Raw genomic sequence first — 15,219 nt, 5'->3', positions numbered from 1 at the left:
GTGCTAATAGTTTCATAACTCTGTGAACATACCAAAAACCACTGAACTGTATACTTTAAATGGATAAACTTTATGTTATATGAAATATATCCCAATAAGCTACAGAAATATTTTTTGGAGAATTATTTCAAATAAATAAATTCAGTGTACAAATGTCCACATGTAAACAGAAGATACAAACTCCATTTTAAACCTCATTTTATAAACAGGCTTCCAAGTTCTTATGCATACTTGTCTAGCTCTTCAGTGCCCTCCTTCACTGTCCCTCGCTGAGGTAATGACTGTCACGGTGTCACTTTCCGACAGGCATAATGCCCGCCTATAATGGCTTCTCCCACACTCCTCTACACATCGCTTCTTCTCCACTGGGACTGAGAGACCAAATAAACAAGCTCCTTAAAAACATAAAATTAGGGAAGGGTTAAAGCCCTGAATGAAGTGAAGGAGAAATGGGCATAAAGCAGTTATCATTTTGGATCATGACATTTATTGTAGGGGCTCCAAGTCCCTTCACTTAAGGCCATGGTACCAGATGTCTGTCCGACCTTTACGACTGCGTTTAAATAGAACACAAACAGAGATTTTAGGTAAGGTGATATTCACAGAAAATGTGCATACACCAGTTGGGTTTCACATGTGTTCTCTTGAAATTGTAGTCATGAGATTACTAAAAAAAATTAATTAGATACCATATGTAATCGAAAAATACTATTTTGTAACAGAATTAAGACACGTTTTCTTTCACTTATGTTCACTCTAAAATGATGATTACAGTTAGCAAATGATAAGCTAGATCAAAAGGGTCTTGCTAACCTCTTACTGTAAGCTTGCTGTATAGCTGTGAATTCACTTCCTTGTCTCGCTGAAAACGCCGGAATTCATCAATTGCTTCCCTCATGATAGTAACAGCCAAAACAAATCCCTATAAAACAAAATAAAATATGGTATTTGAGAAAACTAGCTTTAACAAAAAAGTTAAGGGAATATTCTTTTACCAAGCAGTTTTACTTCCCCCCCATTTATATTACTTCTAAAACATAAACGAAAACAAAGAAAAAAGACAAAAAAGTAATAATGAAACACTACAAGAGGAATATAACACATACTAAATGATTTACAATTCTCCCTATTCCCAAATAATTTTTTTAAATTCATATCATAACATGTACAAGCTAAACATCAGAAAATACTTAGTAACCCAAAGAAAAAAGAAATCAACAATCTGAAAAAACAAAAAAACAAAAAAAACCCCAGGAATTCTCTTTAGAACGCTCGTGCCTTTAAATATCAAATTACCAAAGGCTGACATAAAATCTTATGCTTTCTGCGCTTGAATTCTGTTGGTGGAAGAAAGCAGGAAGGAACGCGGCGCAATCCCAACACGACAGCCTCCTCCTGTGCAGGCTTGTCCTCTTTGTAAGCAAAACCTCAACAGGTCAACTTGAGGCTACAGAAATAAACTCTGATGTGCTTGTGATCTCTTGTGAAATCTGTTATGCCCCCGACATGTGGCTGACAGCTCAGAGGCTACACTTGTGTTTTCCGAGTGTGAACACTCTTCAAGTCTACCTCTCTATGACCACAGACTCTTCAGAAGGCTGCATGTTACACGGACGCGCATTCCCCAGGCTACTCTGTGAATGACCCAACGCTGGACAACTGCCCTCAAAGGACAACAGTCTGTCACTCCAGGGCTGTGTCTGTGTCACCAACAGGCCACATGAGGTGAGCCCTTGTGTTTACTCAAAGTTGATCCTCCCTGCTACGCTGAGTTGTACCATCACCGTCATCTGACTGTAGACTATTCTCATCACCCCAAAGAGAGAGAAATCCCACACTGGACAGTGGTCACCCTCAGCTCCTCCAGCCCCCAACCCCTGGCAACCACTAGTCCAACTTTCTGTCTCTATGAATTCGCCTCTTCTGGGTGATGTGGCCCGTTTAGCATTTTGATGAACAGCCAAGCTTCCTCCCAAAGTGGTTATAACCCTTAACGTGAGCTTATTGGCCATTCGTATCTTCTTGGGGTAAATGTGTGTTCAGATCCTACACCCACTTGTTAACGGTGTCATTTGTCTTTTCACTGTGAAGCTGTAAGAGCTCTTTGTATTATTCTGGAAACAAATACCTCGTTAGACATGGGATTAGCATATGTGAGAGTACAAATATTTTCCCCCACTCTAGGTTATCATTTTATTTTCCTGATGGTATCCTCTGATGTCCAGAAGTTTTTAATTTGGATAAATACAATTTAAGTTTTTCTTTAGTCACTTGGGCTTTTACCGTCCAAGATCACAAAAATTGGCCTCTATGTTTTCCGCCAGGAGTCTTACAGTTTTAGGTCTTCCGCTGAGGTCTATGATCCATTACGAGGGGTTTTCTGGGTATGACCTGAGGGAGGGGCCCAACTTCCTTCTTTCGCATCCAGCTGTCCAGGTGCCCCAGCACCATTCGTGGAGTGCACTGAACAATCCACCGGACGGTGTGAGCATCCTTGCCGAAAACCAATCTGTCATGAATGTAAAGGTTTATTCCTGGACTCTACGTTGTGTTCGTTGGTCTATTCATTTCTCCTTCTGCCAGTCCCACACCTTCTTGATTACTGTGGCTTTGAAATGAGCTCTGAAATGGGGAAGCAGGAGTCCTCCAATGCTGATCTTCTTTTCTGGGTTGCACTGGCTACTCTGGGTCTCCTGCATTTCCATATGAATTTTAGAGTCAGCTCGTGAGTTTCTGCCAAAAAGCCAAGTGGGATTTTTGACAGATTGTGCTGAATCTGCAGATCAATTTGGAGAGTGCTGCCACTGTAACAATACTGTCTTTCAATTCCTGAACATGGGATGACTTTTATTTATTTAGATCTTTGATTTTTTTTAAAAAAAATGTTTTATTAGTTTCCAGCAGGCAACCCTGTATTTTAGCTAAATCTATTCCTATTGTTTTCTTTCTGATGCCACAACAACGGAACTGTTATTGTAATTTCATTTTCAGATGATCACTGCTGGTATACAGAAATACAAGTGGTTTTGTGTATCTATGTTGTACCCGACAACATTCCTACCTCATTTCTTAGTTCTAACATTTCTCTGTGTGTGGACACCTCAGACTTCCCAGTGTACAAGATCACGCCACTGTGAAAAGAGCCCAGGCCTCCTTCTTCCCTTTCTATCTAGATGTGTTTTAGTACAGGTAAAGACAGAGAAAAAACTATGAAAATCCAAAGCAGGAGACACCAAAATATTCTCTTAACAAACTTAGTGTTATCAAAAGCCTTAAAGTTTGCACACACTTTAACCAAACAGTTTCACTTCTGGAAATTTATCCTAAAAAACAAAACAAAACAAAAAAACAAGGATCCCAGCAGCAGCCAATATAAAAAACTGGAAATAACCTGAATGTCTATAAATAGGAAATTCATGGTACACCCATATGTTGAAATACTGTATTTCCTGAATTCAAAGATGCGGTTAGTCTCAGGTGGGAAGACAATACCACTTTAAAAACAAACACTCTAAGTCTCAACTGAGTTTTAGTAACAGGAAACATAACGCATCCACCGAAGCAGGAAATACAGTTCTATGCAGCTGTTCTCATGCAGGAGAATATTTACTGTTGCACACCATGTTCACAGTGTATATGTAATTCTTACAATTCTACTTGTGACCCCCTTGCCTTGAGAGAGAGAGGGGACAATGGCTGTCAAGCCTATGTTCCTTAGAGACTGAAGACAGTATTGTCAGAGGAGTGGCTCTGAATCAGGCAAACGTGGCACCATCACCGGGAAGGTTTTCTGCACTACAGATCTGCTCGAGCCCTCTGCCTGGGACGTGTACTTTCACCTCCCCTCTCCAAGGAACAGGCCCACACATACATATGTCACCTAGACTCTCCAGGTCAGTCTGCCTTCCACCCTGGACACCTATGACTTAAAGACAGCAAAAGTTACTTCTCCATTCATCAAGTAATTATAAACCACAAAACATAATAGTTCCTAGTGCTTCCAAGAACTCAGGAAGTGAAAATAAGCTCTCATTTCTAAGGCAGTAATATTAGAGAAGATCACCAAATAGGGGCAGGTCCCAACTTCTGAAACTGGAGGGAAGCACTCTTCAAGGAGACAGAGCCCTGGTCACAGGCAAAGACTGCTAGGACCTGCAAGCCACTCTGGGCCACACCTCAAATCTAGGGTTGACCTGAATACAGGACAGATGTGCAGGACCAGCAACAACCAAGAGGTGTCACGCCCATACTACCATGTCAATCGCCGGCATATCTACCCTGAGAAAAGCCCCAAGAGCCAGCCTTGCAACATAAAGCAGGTGACGAGAAAGGCACAGCCGATGCCATGCCACCATTTCCTTCTTAACAACTGGAGTCTACCACATGGGCCTCCACCTTTAGGGTTTAGATCTACTGGGTCGTAACTGGATCAGAACAGACCGGTGGCCTATGGAAGATGTGGACAAGTGGCCCCACAGGAGTACCTGGACCTTCCCGTGACCTCAGCACCAAGCAGGTCAAAGATGGAAGCTACAGTAATGCCACCTAGAAGAGCCAAAAGCAAACCCAAGAGGGTGACGGTATTTCACAGCAAAACCACAGTATTTGTGGCATCAGTCTGTCAGTCACAATGCCTGACAGGAATGTGTCACACAGCCGGTTCATGGGCCGGGACTAAATCTTGTACCACAAAGTAGAATTCCTTCTTCCTACTTCTCCGGATGGCCCAGGGGCCATGTGGAGTAAGTGCCAAAACAAGAGGTATTTTTATAAAAAGAGAAAAAATTCTACTGATATATCATGTATTAAATATTAAATTATATAATTATATAATTCTATTGATAGAATATCAGTTTAACCACACCAGAAACTTTTCTATGTATTTTAAATAAGCTACCTTTTAAATGCCACAGAAACGCTCAGCTCTACTTAAGACAGGGAAACTCAGACACAAGCAGCACACGTACCTTTGCAAAGGTCACACTAAATGTGCAGCTTATGTTAAGCATGTTTGTCTCTGGACAGCAGGAGGTATAAGTCTAGGTATGATTTGGTTTCTCCTTTCTATACTCCATCCACACCTCCAACATGCAGAGACACTCAGAAGAAAGAGTGGACAGAAGGAAGGACCGAAAATCAGAGTCCTCGCAGACTGACTGATCACCTACGCAGTCTATCTGGCTTTCCATTAACAAAATACCACGAACACAGCTTATGTGGAAGATGCCGTGTTAACGATCCAGACCTCCTTTATCTAAGAACCGCTTGCATGGCTAGATCTATTCTACCCGATTAACTGATAGAAGCATTACAATCCGTTTTCTTACTATGATTACACTAGCTTTTCCTCAAAGAGCTGCTGTGGAAACTGAATGATGCAAAAGGTAATCTTCATTCTGACACAAGAATGCAGTAAAATCACTTATTTTCAGTTTGCTCTCCTGTTCTATGGCAAATGTAACAGAAATTAGATCAGAGCTGAAGCTAGTAAATAACATTGCCCAGAGTGCTTGATATAGAAAGATTATTAAACCATCACTGTCTTCAGAAATACCCTCGAGGTGGAGAGCAGAACAAATGTGAAGTGCCCTGTTTAAAACTAGTGGACGTGAGACGTAAGATTTTATAACTGCCGGCTGTATGATGGTTTTATGCTTCCCTGGCAGGCTTCTGGCAAGGAGGAATCTGGAAATGCTAACTAATTCCTTCCTCTGGGCAACCTTACAGGTACTTACAGAACCTGAGAAAGCAGGCAGAGAAAAGACGTCAAACACTGAGTGTGTGTGTAAGGACCACATGCTAGTGCAGGCCCTCGACACAGGACAGGGCCAAACACAGTGGTCAAGAAAGAGCAAGGAATCGGGAGCTAGGAAGGAATCCCGCTGAAGCACACCTCCTTTATTTAAAAAAAATATATATATAGGGCGCCTGGGTGGCTCAGTTGGTTAAGCGACTGCCTTCCGCTCAGGTCATGATCCTGGAGTCCCGGCATCGAGTCCCGCATCAGGCTCCCTGCTCAGCAGGGAGTCTGCTTCTCCCTCTGACCCTCCCTCCTCTCATGTGCTCTCTCTCTCTCTCTCTCTCATTCTCTCTCTCAAATAAATAATCTTTAAAAAAAATTAAAAAAAAAATAAAAAATATATATATTATGTGTGTGTGTATACATTTACACATTTTAGATGTAGATTTAGTTTAAAGGTTCTTTAAGTTTGCCTAGATTAATAAAAAAGATCTTCCGTATATAATATCTGAATTTGCAGTTTAAAAAAATTTTTTTCTGAGGTGACTTTGGATCAACGAACCAATATACCTCAGCCTGCCTCTTGGATTCAAAGGTGAATCTAATGGACACATCACCCTTTTAAGAGTTTTGCTAAATCAGAGGTTAAGATGTATATAGCAGTGCAAGCATAGATACTAACAAATCTTCAGTATCGATTATCTGATGAAAGGCATCGATCGTGGCTGCTACCCAACCAAAGAACAACAGGACATGGTTTCGTAAAGCAGACCACTTCTGAGGTCTAATGGTGCGGTATGAAAGCAGGGACATGAGAACCTGGCCAGGCATGTCACCAGGCAACATTAAGCGTTACGCAAATGGGAAAAATGGGCTTTTCATCTTTCTTTGGGGCCCCTGACACACAAGTGCAGCAGAGTAACAATGTCCCTTCCCTGAACACCGCAGCAGGGGCTGACCTAGGCACTTCTGTAAATGCAGTCGTTAATTCTCACACGCCAACAAGAGAAGGACTAAGTACTTCCAACGCCTCTAGCTGACAATCGAGTCAGAGGACGTAAACATCACACGGAAGCACAAGAAGGACAGGCACTGACGCTCACACGCACGCTCTCACTCCAGCTCTGGCCGACACAGTCAATTCTGTGCATGAATTCCTCATCAGGAATCCATCTAAAACTAACATTTTCTTTGGTTAAAAGCTACTGAAATCACAGTTAATAGGAAAGATGCAAAAGCAAAACAGAAATGAACACACTTTACCTTAGATTTTTAAGAAGATCTTAAATTCTGAGACTATCACTGCTAAAGTGAATTTCAACCCAAGATGGGAGTGAAACTGAAGAGGTTCAGGGCAACCTCGTGAAGCCGGGGATAGAAAAAGTGGCCAGAAATAAACACACTGAAATCGTAAGTATAGTTGTGTTTTTAGGATGAGCCAGTATTTTCTCTATGCTCTAAAATTTCTGTCATGCTCTACTGCTTTTATTGGAAACTGGGAAAAGTAAGGAGCAGTCTGTCACTCAGACTTCCAGGATGCACACAGCCTAAGGGGTCTCCGGCTCACGTGCACAGGGAACAACATACAATCACAGTGACCATTATAGCAAAGTCTGTAACTGTGAAAAATGAGAAGAAACCTCAAAGTCTCTTTTTCTGGAAAGATGGACATGTTCATTCAATGGAGTACTTCAGAGAAGTGAAAAGTGAATGTGTCATCATGGATCCATTTTAGAAATAAATGATAAGCCAAAAAAGCGTGATACAACAGGAAACGGACAGTAAGATAATCTTTATATAGATTTTTTAAAGCATGCAAACAATACTATTATTTTAGTGACACAAACATAAGTAGTAAAATTATTAGGAGATGTAACAACTGAATTTCAGACGCAGAACAGAAGTTGCCTGCGGGGGAAGAAAGGGGCGAGGAACAAAGCCAACAGTCTCTGTCCTCTCTCCAGAGCTGTCCGGCCTGAACCAGCTGTGCTGTCCTGTGACAAGTGGGGTCCGAGCCTCAGTGTCCTTTGTGTGCTGTGTGACACCCACAGACACAGACAGCTCCCTCTCCCGCTCAGGAGGAGATGGGAGCCCTCACTGACCTGCCTTCCAGCACAGCCACCGCGTCCCTGTGCTCCAGCAGCACCCCAGCACCCGGCCCCTTGGCCTGCACATCTCTTTTCCCTGTTCTGCACACGGCCCAGCCACTCTGCCATCTGGAGAGCATTTGAGTGCCGCCCCTCAGAGGGGCCTTCCTTGACCACCCTATTTAAACAACCCCACTGTCCTCCAACCTTGCTAATTTAAAGAGTGGACATGTATTCATTCATTCGGTGACTTTGTATTTGTAGGACAATGCAGTGACTTTCACCGCTCAAATCCATGCTACTCGAAAGTCTGTGTGGATGGGAGCAGGAGGGGCTAGTTGAAGGGACCCCGTCAGGGAGATTTCGGCCCCCTCTGCCAGTCCTCCCCGGTGCATCTGAGAAGACCCTCTCTGGGGGGCCAAAAGGAAGCAGTACGTTTTTCCAGGTGAGAGGAAGAAAGAAGGCACACATTTTGTCTGTATAAGCTGAAAATTAATGAAAATTATTGGCAAACAGCATCAAACCATTAAAACAGCATTATGTCTGAAGTTGAAATATTTGATGTTAAGTGTCATCTGCCTTCCAAAAACTTCCCCACACTGAGCTGCCAACCAGAAACTGTCTGGACTACTGACTGAGCTACTTCAGCCAAAAGGGAAGAAGTGCCCATCTCTCAGGATGCCAAGAGAGTCACTGAGGAGACCCCACCCCATCGTTCCCAACAGCGCCATCGGCATGGGGGAGCCGGGCTGGAGAGACAGACCTGGTATCACAGGGCACGTACAGGATGCCCCAAGGAGACCACCCCCCATGCCCGCCAGCAAAGGCGCCCAGTGGCCTTTGAGCCAAGACGCACAGGCAGCGCACAGGCCCAACACCCCTGGCGAGGCTGCGAAGTCGGTCAGTGGCAGAGCTCTGGAAAACCCTGTAAGTGAAGTCCAATGGTGCACAGCAGCAGTATCATGCTTCTGAAAACCTGATCGATTTATCTCTCAACCATCTCCACTCTGAAAACCAAATACTAAATATTAATAATTTAACTTAATTTCAAAAATCTTTTCTTTTACCAGAGAAGCCCAGTAGGTGTAGAGATAGCCTATTTTCAATGCTGGCACAAACTGTGAGCAGGATAGAGATTCAAGAAAAACTTGAATTGTTCATATAAAACCTAAAAAGGAAAAGAAAAAATTAACACAATCTCTCCACGGACAACCTTTAAAACTTCAATTAAATAATTAAATCAGCACAATAGCTAACTATATTTCCATCAAACAGTGACAATATGCCCTCAGTTACAGTAAATTAAGTAATTCTGACACTGGCTTCCCAATAACTAAATTACATATATATTTATTTAAAATTATATTTAAAATAAACTGAAAAAACAATTAGAACTTCCAATTATGTTAAAAGCATCCTCTAAAAGTTTTTATTTTCTTGTATACAATTTCCAGTTTTGCACACTCCTCTGTAAATCTCTGTATGTATATCAAAGCAAATGAGATAGCGAAATCTTCCCAATGTAAGTCAATAAATATATTATTTATATACACACAAATGTGTATCTTGATAACTCAGAAACTCTCAATGGGAAAGTTCTATTAACCTTATATTTATGAAACGGTAAAAAATAAAATATAATAGCCACGTTTCTGAACACGAACATCTGGGTAGCTTTAAAATAACTGAGCGAGGGGCGCCTGGGTGGCTCAGTTGGTTAAGCAACTGCCTTCGGCTCAGGTCATGATCCTGGAGTCCCGGGATCGAGTCCCACATCTGGCTCGCTGCTCAGCAGGGAGTCTGCTTCTCCCTCTGACCCTCTCCCCTCTCATGCTCTCTCTCTATCTCATTCTCTCTCTCAAATAAATAAATAAAATCTTTAAAAAATAAAATAAAATAAAATAACTGAGCGAACAAGCAAAACATACACAATTTGACTTCACAAAAACTGTCTTAATCTCCTCTATTTACTTCTCTCGAAGTATAAGAAATAATGACATAAAAAAGTATGTGAATTGCACACCAACTCCGGAAGACAGCGACCTATATATTCTTTATAATCTCTTGGCAGTTGATCTGCAATAATATTTTCAAATACAAAAGAAGTATCCTTCAACAAAATTTTAGGAATGCAAATCCTGCAACTTTGTTTTTGTTTTTTAATTCAAATAGAGTTATTTTTAAGGAAGAAAACCCAAGAGCCAGTATATTAAGACACTTCTATTTACAAATTCTCAAATTATTAAATTTAAATTGAAAATCAAAATGGAACAAATTTCATGTTTATAGATGAGAATAATTCAAACGGCACACTATCATTGCAATTAAACTTACAACCTTGCAACTTCCAAATCAAAATCTCTTTGGATGCCATTTTATATGCAACTTGGAGGGTATGGAAATTTTAACAAGAGCAGAGCAATGGGTTAAGTACTTATTGTTGACTTTTTAAAGAGTCTGGAACCACAGTTTTTATATAATGAAGTTTTCTACATTACCATACAGCTGTTTGTGCAACTCAAAAATCAGCTACAATGATAACACGTTTCTATTCATAATCATATTCAATTGCTGTCTAAAGATGTTTTGAGTCATTTCATAAATTAATCTCAGCAGGAGAGAAAGCTCTTTCTCCTCAGTGATTTCTTTAAAATCTCAGGTAGCATAAATTATATCTATTAGCAATTCAAAAATTGCCATTTGTGCTAAAAATGGCATAGAATTCCTACTGTGCAATTACCAAATGTTTCTAAAATACTACGTTTTAGATGAAAAGCCTAATTTAAGAGACAATCTAAGAACGAGAATTCACACGGTAACAGTGGTGCAGCCACACCAACAGGTGCTCTCAGGACACAGCCCATCCTGGTGGGCTGCAGGGATTTGCTCTGGTCAGAGTGAGGCTGCACTGTGGGCTTTAAGCCACTGTAATCAATACTCTGTTGTCTACTGAATGAACTTTGTGACCTTTAGGAAAATGTACAATGCTTCGCCAATCTGCGAGTATTTAAAATTTAAAGAAAACAGGGCGCCTGGGTGGCTCAGTTGGTTGGGCAACTGCCTTCGGCTCAGGTCATGATCCTGGAGTCCCCGGATCGAGTCCCGCATCGGGCTCCCTGCTCAGCGGGGAGTCTGCTTCTCCCTCTGACCCTCCCCCCTCTCATGTGCTCTCTCTCTCTCATTCTCTCTGTCTCAAATAAATAAAAAAATCTTTAAAAAAAAAAATAAAATTTAAAGAAAACAGTAACTTCATTCAAGAAAGATGAGAATATTTATCTGCCTGAAAGACAGCTTACATTTTATTGTCCTGACAAAAGAGCTGTCTTTTAATGACGGAGACAGTAGTTTTGTGTGTTTTACTAAAGAGTTAATTAGATATGAAGCATTCACCAACTATTAGATGGATGGGGGAGGGTGGTGAGGGGCAATCAATGCCCAGTATAAAATCAGCATGATTATTTAAATTAAAACATGAAAAATAAAACAGCCCTTATTTCACTTTACCAAGACATTTTCTTGTAAAGAGCGTAAGAGCAAATAACTAGAATGTGTCAGAAACTTTGATATAGAAATATAACCAGTACCAGCTTCCTTTTGTCTTTAGAAAGACGAATAAATTGGTCTATAAAAATAGGAAATGTACAAAAACCAAAAATTAGTCAATCATCCTAAATACATACTCAGTTTTGTAACTTAAGCCAAAAATACCACTAGCAACAAAAAAAGTAATCAAATATTTAAACTTCATTATTTACACCTAGCATAATACCTAATTAAAGATAACTAATGATATAACAACATAACATGGCTTGATATTTATAATGTGAAGTAGAAAATATTATCTATAAATGCTTATAGATATTTTGTTACTGAGTCACGTTTCTATAAAAAATTATTTTACTTTCAGCATGAAGTTCCTTGGCAGGCTTTAAACTTAACATTCCACTTCACCTCCAAACAAAACTTAGGACTTATTTTCTGTTAATTTAATTTAGGCTTGATTATTTCTACAATAATATAAATATATTTATCTAGGACTGAAGTCAAACTATAAATTTTCTCACCTTGAACTTCATGATGTACCCATTAAAAGTGCGCATGAATTATTTAACAACTACTTGAAACATAAATGGTTCAAAAGCAAAAGGTCACTGATTTGGACAGGACACAATTAATGGGAAAAAAAATTAAAAAATAAAAAAAACAGTGAAAACAAAAGGAGCCAGCAATCTCTGATATGAAACCCATTCTTAAGAATGTAATAGTCTTACCCCAGGTATAAAGGTAAATACATTGTATTTTTGATTTTTTATAGAATTTCTGGGACGCTTTTCTTCACACTTTTCAGGATATCCAAGCCACACCGTGCGAGCTTTCAGTTCTCTCTTTCTTTGACAAATATTTATCAGCCAATCACAGCAACTGCATGAAACAAAAGACACTCGTTATATATGCTTTTTAAAAAATGTTTAAATTAATGCTACATATTTAGAGCCAATACTGATTGTTTCTGTATTTACCAGACACCGAAAGCATATCTAATGTTAATCTGTAAAGGTTATCTTCAAATAGGTTATACTGAAATAACTTTGACATAAAACACTGAAAGAGACTTGTATGAGTGCATAATGACTTCTAGAACCTCAGGCAAATGATCTTCCCTGTTTAGACCCTCTCACTGACAAAACCATTAAGTTTCTGAAGCAATCAATGCTCTTCTATGAGGAGAAAAGGAGAGCCGTGTCGTTTGCAATTCTCAATACACCGCTCAGTGATCCGATGACAAAGGTCCTCGGACATCTACTCTCTCAGGTAATCACTCTTTTCCTCTCTTAAAGAGGACTATTTTAGTAGCATTAATAAAAAATTAAGACTTACGGCTCCATTCAACATTGGGAAAGAACACTGATGTTTAAGGGGATAGGGCCAAAGCTATCTTCCAGTCCGTCCATGTGCCATAGTGTCAGGACTCCAGCAGCACAAACACTTCCACTTCCTGGACATCCAAACCATTATGTTTGGATAGAGAGAATAAACTTTTCTCAAAATACTTAAGAAAATGGTGAAAAGGTATCAAAATCGCCTAAACTAAGCATAAAATAAGAATCGTGAATTTAAACTTCAGCATTAACAGTTTGGCTTTGCTCAAATCTCCAAACTGCAGGAGACCTAGAATGGCTTATGAAGGCAGGTTGTTGAACTGTATCTTCTAGGTGTAGTCTGGGCTACAACAGCAAGCCAGCAGCAAAAGGCAGAAGCTCTGAACTTCACTCTGTGACAGACTCAGCTGAAAAATTAACATGAAATTTTGTGTGACAATGTCAGTCTCAGGAGGTGTGATTATAAAATGAAGTTGGCATATCAGGACTTCCATCTTGAAATCACTGCATGTCTTCCACGGCAGGTGGGGAGGGCGCACTAGCCCTTTACTCCAATCACACTGACATCAATCTTCAGAAGTCGCCTTACTTTGGATGGCACCCACGGTGGCATCCTAATATACAGGTAAAACATAATTCCTATCAAAATCCCTGAAAAGATTTTACAGACTGGGCTAGATTATTCTAAAATGTCTATGGAAAGGCCTAATAGCTAGAGGGCTAAGAAAACCTTGAAAAAGAATAAAATACAAGGAATCAACCTACCCCATTTGAAGACTTAGATAACGAGACAGTTCTCCAGACTGGGTAGCACTAGCAGGGCAGACGAAGGGACAATACAGGCAACAAGCCCCACTCGTGTGCAGCCAACTGACCAGAGACACAGGCATAAAATCAGTTCAACAATGGTGCTGGAGCATTTGGATATACATAGGCAAAAAATAAATCTAAACCAAAACTTCCCACCTTGTACAAAACTAACTCAAAAAGGATCTAAATAATGTTAAACTATAAAACTTACAGAAGAAAATCTTTGAGACACAGGGCTGGGTGAAAAGTCCTTAGACGTGACAATCAAAGCGCAGTGCTCAAAAGAAAAAAAACAAACAGTTGGACTTCATCAAAATGAAAGACTTTGGATCTGTGGAAAAACTCTTAGAGGATGAAAAGACAAGCTACAGAATGGAAGAAAATATTTGCAAACTACCCACCTAACAGAAGACTCACAAGTGAAATATATAAAGAACTCTTAAAACTTCACCAGGAAAAAAACCAAACCAAGAAGAAAATGGAATGGACCTACAGACACATTTACTGAAGAGGACATGCCTATGGCAAATAAGACAGTGAACCTCACTAGGCCTTTAGAAAATGCAAACAACCTGAGGCCACAATGAGCTGTCAGTACACACATATTCTAACAGCTAAAATAAAAAACAGTGACAACAAGGTTGACAAGGAGATACTGAATCTCTCCTTCACTGCTGGTGGGAATGTGAAATGGTACAACCACTCCGGGAAACAGTTCAGCACTTTCATAAAAAACTAAACATATGCTTATTATGCAACCCAGCAACCGTACTCCTGAGCATTTAGCCCAGAGAAAGGAAAACTTATGTCCATACAAAAAAAAAAAAAACCTGTACATGATGATTCATAGCAGCTTTATTTGGAACATCCAAAAACTTGGAACAATCTAAATGTCCTATCGTAGGTGAATGCTTAAACAAACATTCATCCATCCCCTGGAATGCCAGTCCGCAATTAAAAGGAAAAACTATCGATACAACTACGTGAGTGGTTATCAAGGGCCCTGTGTTGATTGGAGTAGGCCAATCTCCAAAAATCACAAATGGAATGGTTTCACTTATTTGACATTCTCAAAATTAAAATTATACAAATAGAGACGGATTAGTGGTTGCCAGAGGCTAGGGCCTGGGGTAGGAGAGAGAACATGACTATAGAAGGCAGCAGACAGGAGACACCTGCGGTAATGGGACAGTTCTGTATCTTTACTGCAGTGGTGGTTACACAGACCTGCACATGTAGTAAAACGTAGTGAACTATACACAGTTTACACCAGCATCAACTTTCTGGTTCGATGCAACCACTGGGGGGCGCCTGGGTGGCTCAGTCAGTTAAGCGGCTGCCTTTGGCTCAGGGTCCCGTGATCCAGTTGCACCTGGGGCTCCCTGCTCAGCAGGGAGCCTGCTTCTCCCTCTCCCTCGGCCCCTCCCCACCTCAGGCTCACTCTTTCGCTCTCAAACAAATGGATAAAATCTTTAAAAAAAAAAAAAAAGAAAGATGCAACCACTGGGGGAAACTGGGTGAAGGATAAGCAGGACCCCTCTATACTAAGTTTGCAATTTCCTGTAAAGCTGTAATTATTTCAAAAGAAAAGGTTTTGTTTTTTAAGATTTTATTTACTGAGAGAGGGGGGGAGTGAGAGAGCATGAGCAGGAGAGAGGGGCACGGGTAGAGGGAGAAGCAGGCTCCTGATGTGGGACTGGAT

The 15,219-nt window shown here is 40.5% G+C and overlaps 1 protein-coding gene across 28 annotated transcripts in view; it reads right to left on the bottom strand.

Moving 5' to 3' along the window:
• Nucleotides 1–15,219, bottom strand: part of LOC148162120 (putative phospholipid-transporting ATPase IIB) — a 78,375-nt gene that overhangs the window by 38,279 nt on the left and 24,877 nt on the right. For 19 of the 28 annotated variants that reach the window (XM_088020248.1, XM_088020256.1, XM_088020249.1 and 16 more), the window contains exons 3-7: nt 13,473–13,577; nt 12,099–12,249; nt 8,895–8,995; nt 814–922; nt 232–395 (exon numbers count right to left, since the gene is read on the bottom strand). In XM_088020248.1, coding sequence (XP_087876374.1) covers nt 8,930–8,995; nt 12,099–12,249; nt 13,473–13,577 — 322 coding nt within the window. In that variant the 3' untranslated portion in view covers nt 232–395; nt 814–922; nt 8,895–8,929. The other 9 variants (XM_088020262.1, XM_088020263.1, XM_088020268.1 and 6 more) reach the window with 5 other exon arrangements.

Source organism: Eumetopias jubatus, unplaced genomic scaffold (genome assembly GCF_037043125.1).
Source record: "Eumetopias jubatus isolate StellerSeaLion01/CBP00866 unplaced genomic scaffold, mEumJub1_p1.0 scaffold_20, whole genome shotgun sequence".
NCBI classification, from domain to species: Eukaryota; Metazoa; Chordata; class Mammalia; order Carnivora; family Otariidae; genus Eumetopias; species Eumetopias jubatus.
This window is presented reverse-complemented; position numbering and strand designations above follow the sequence as displayed.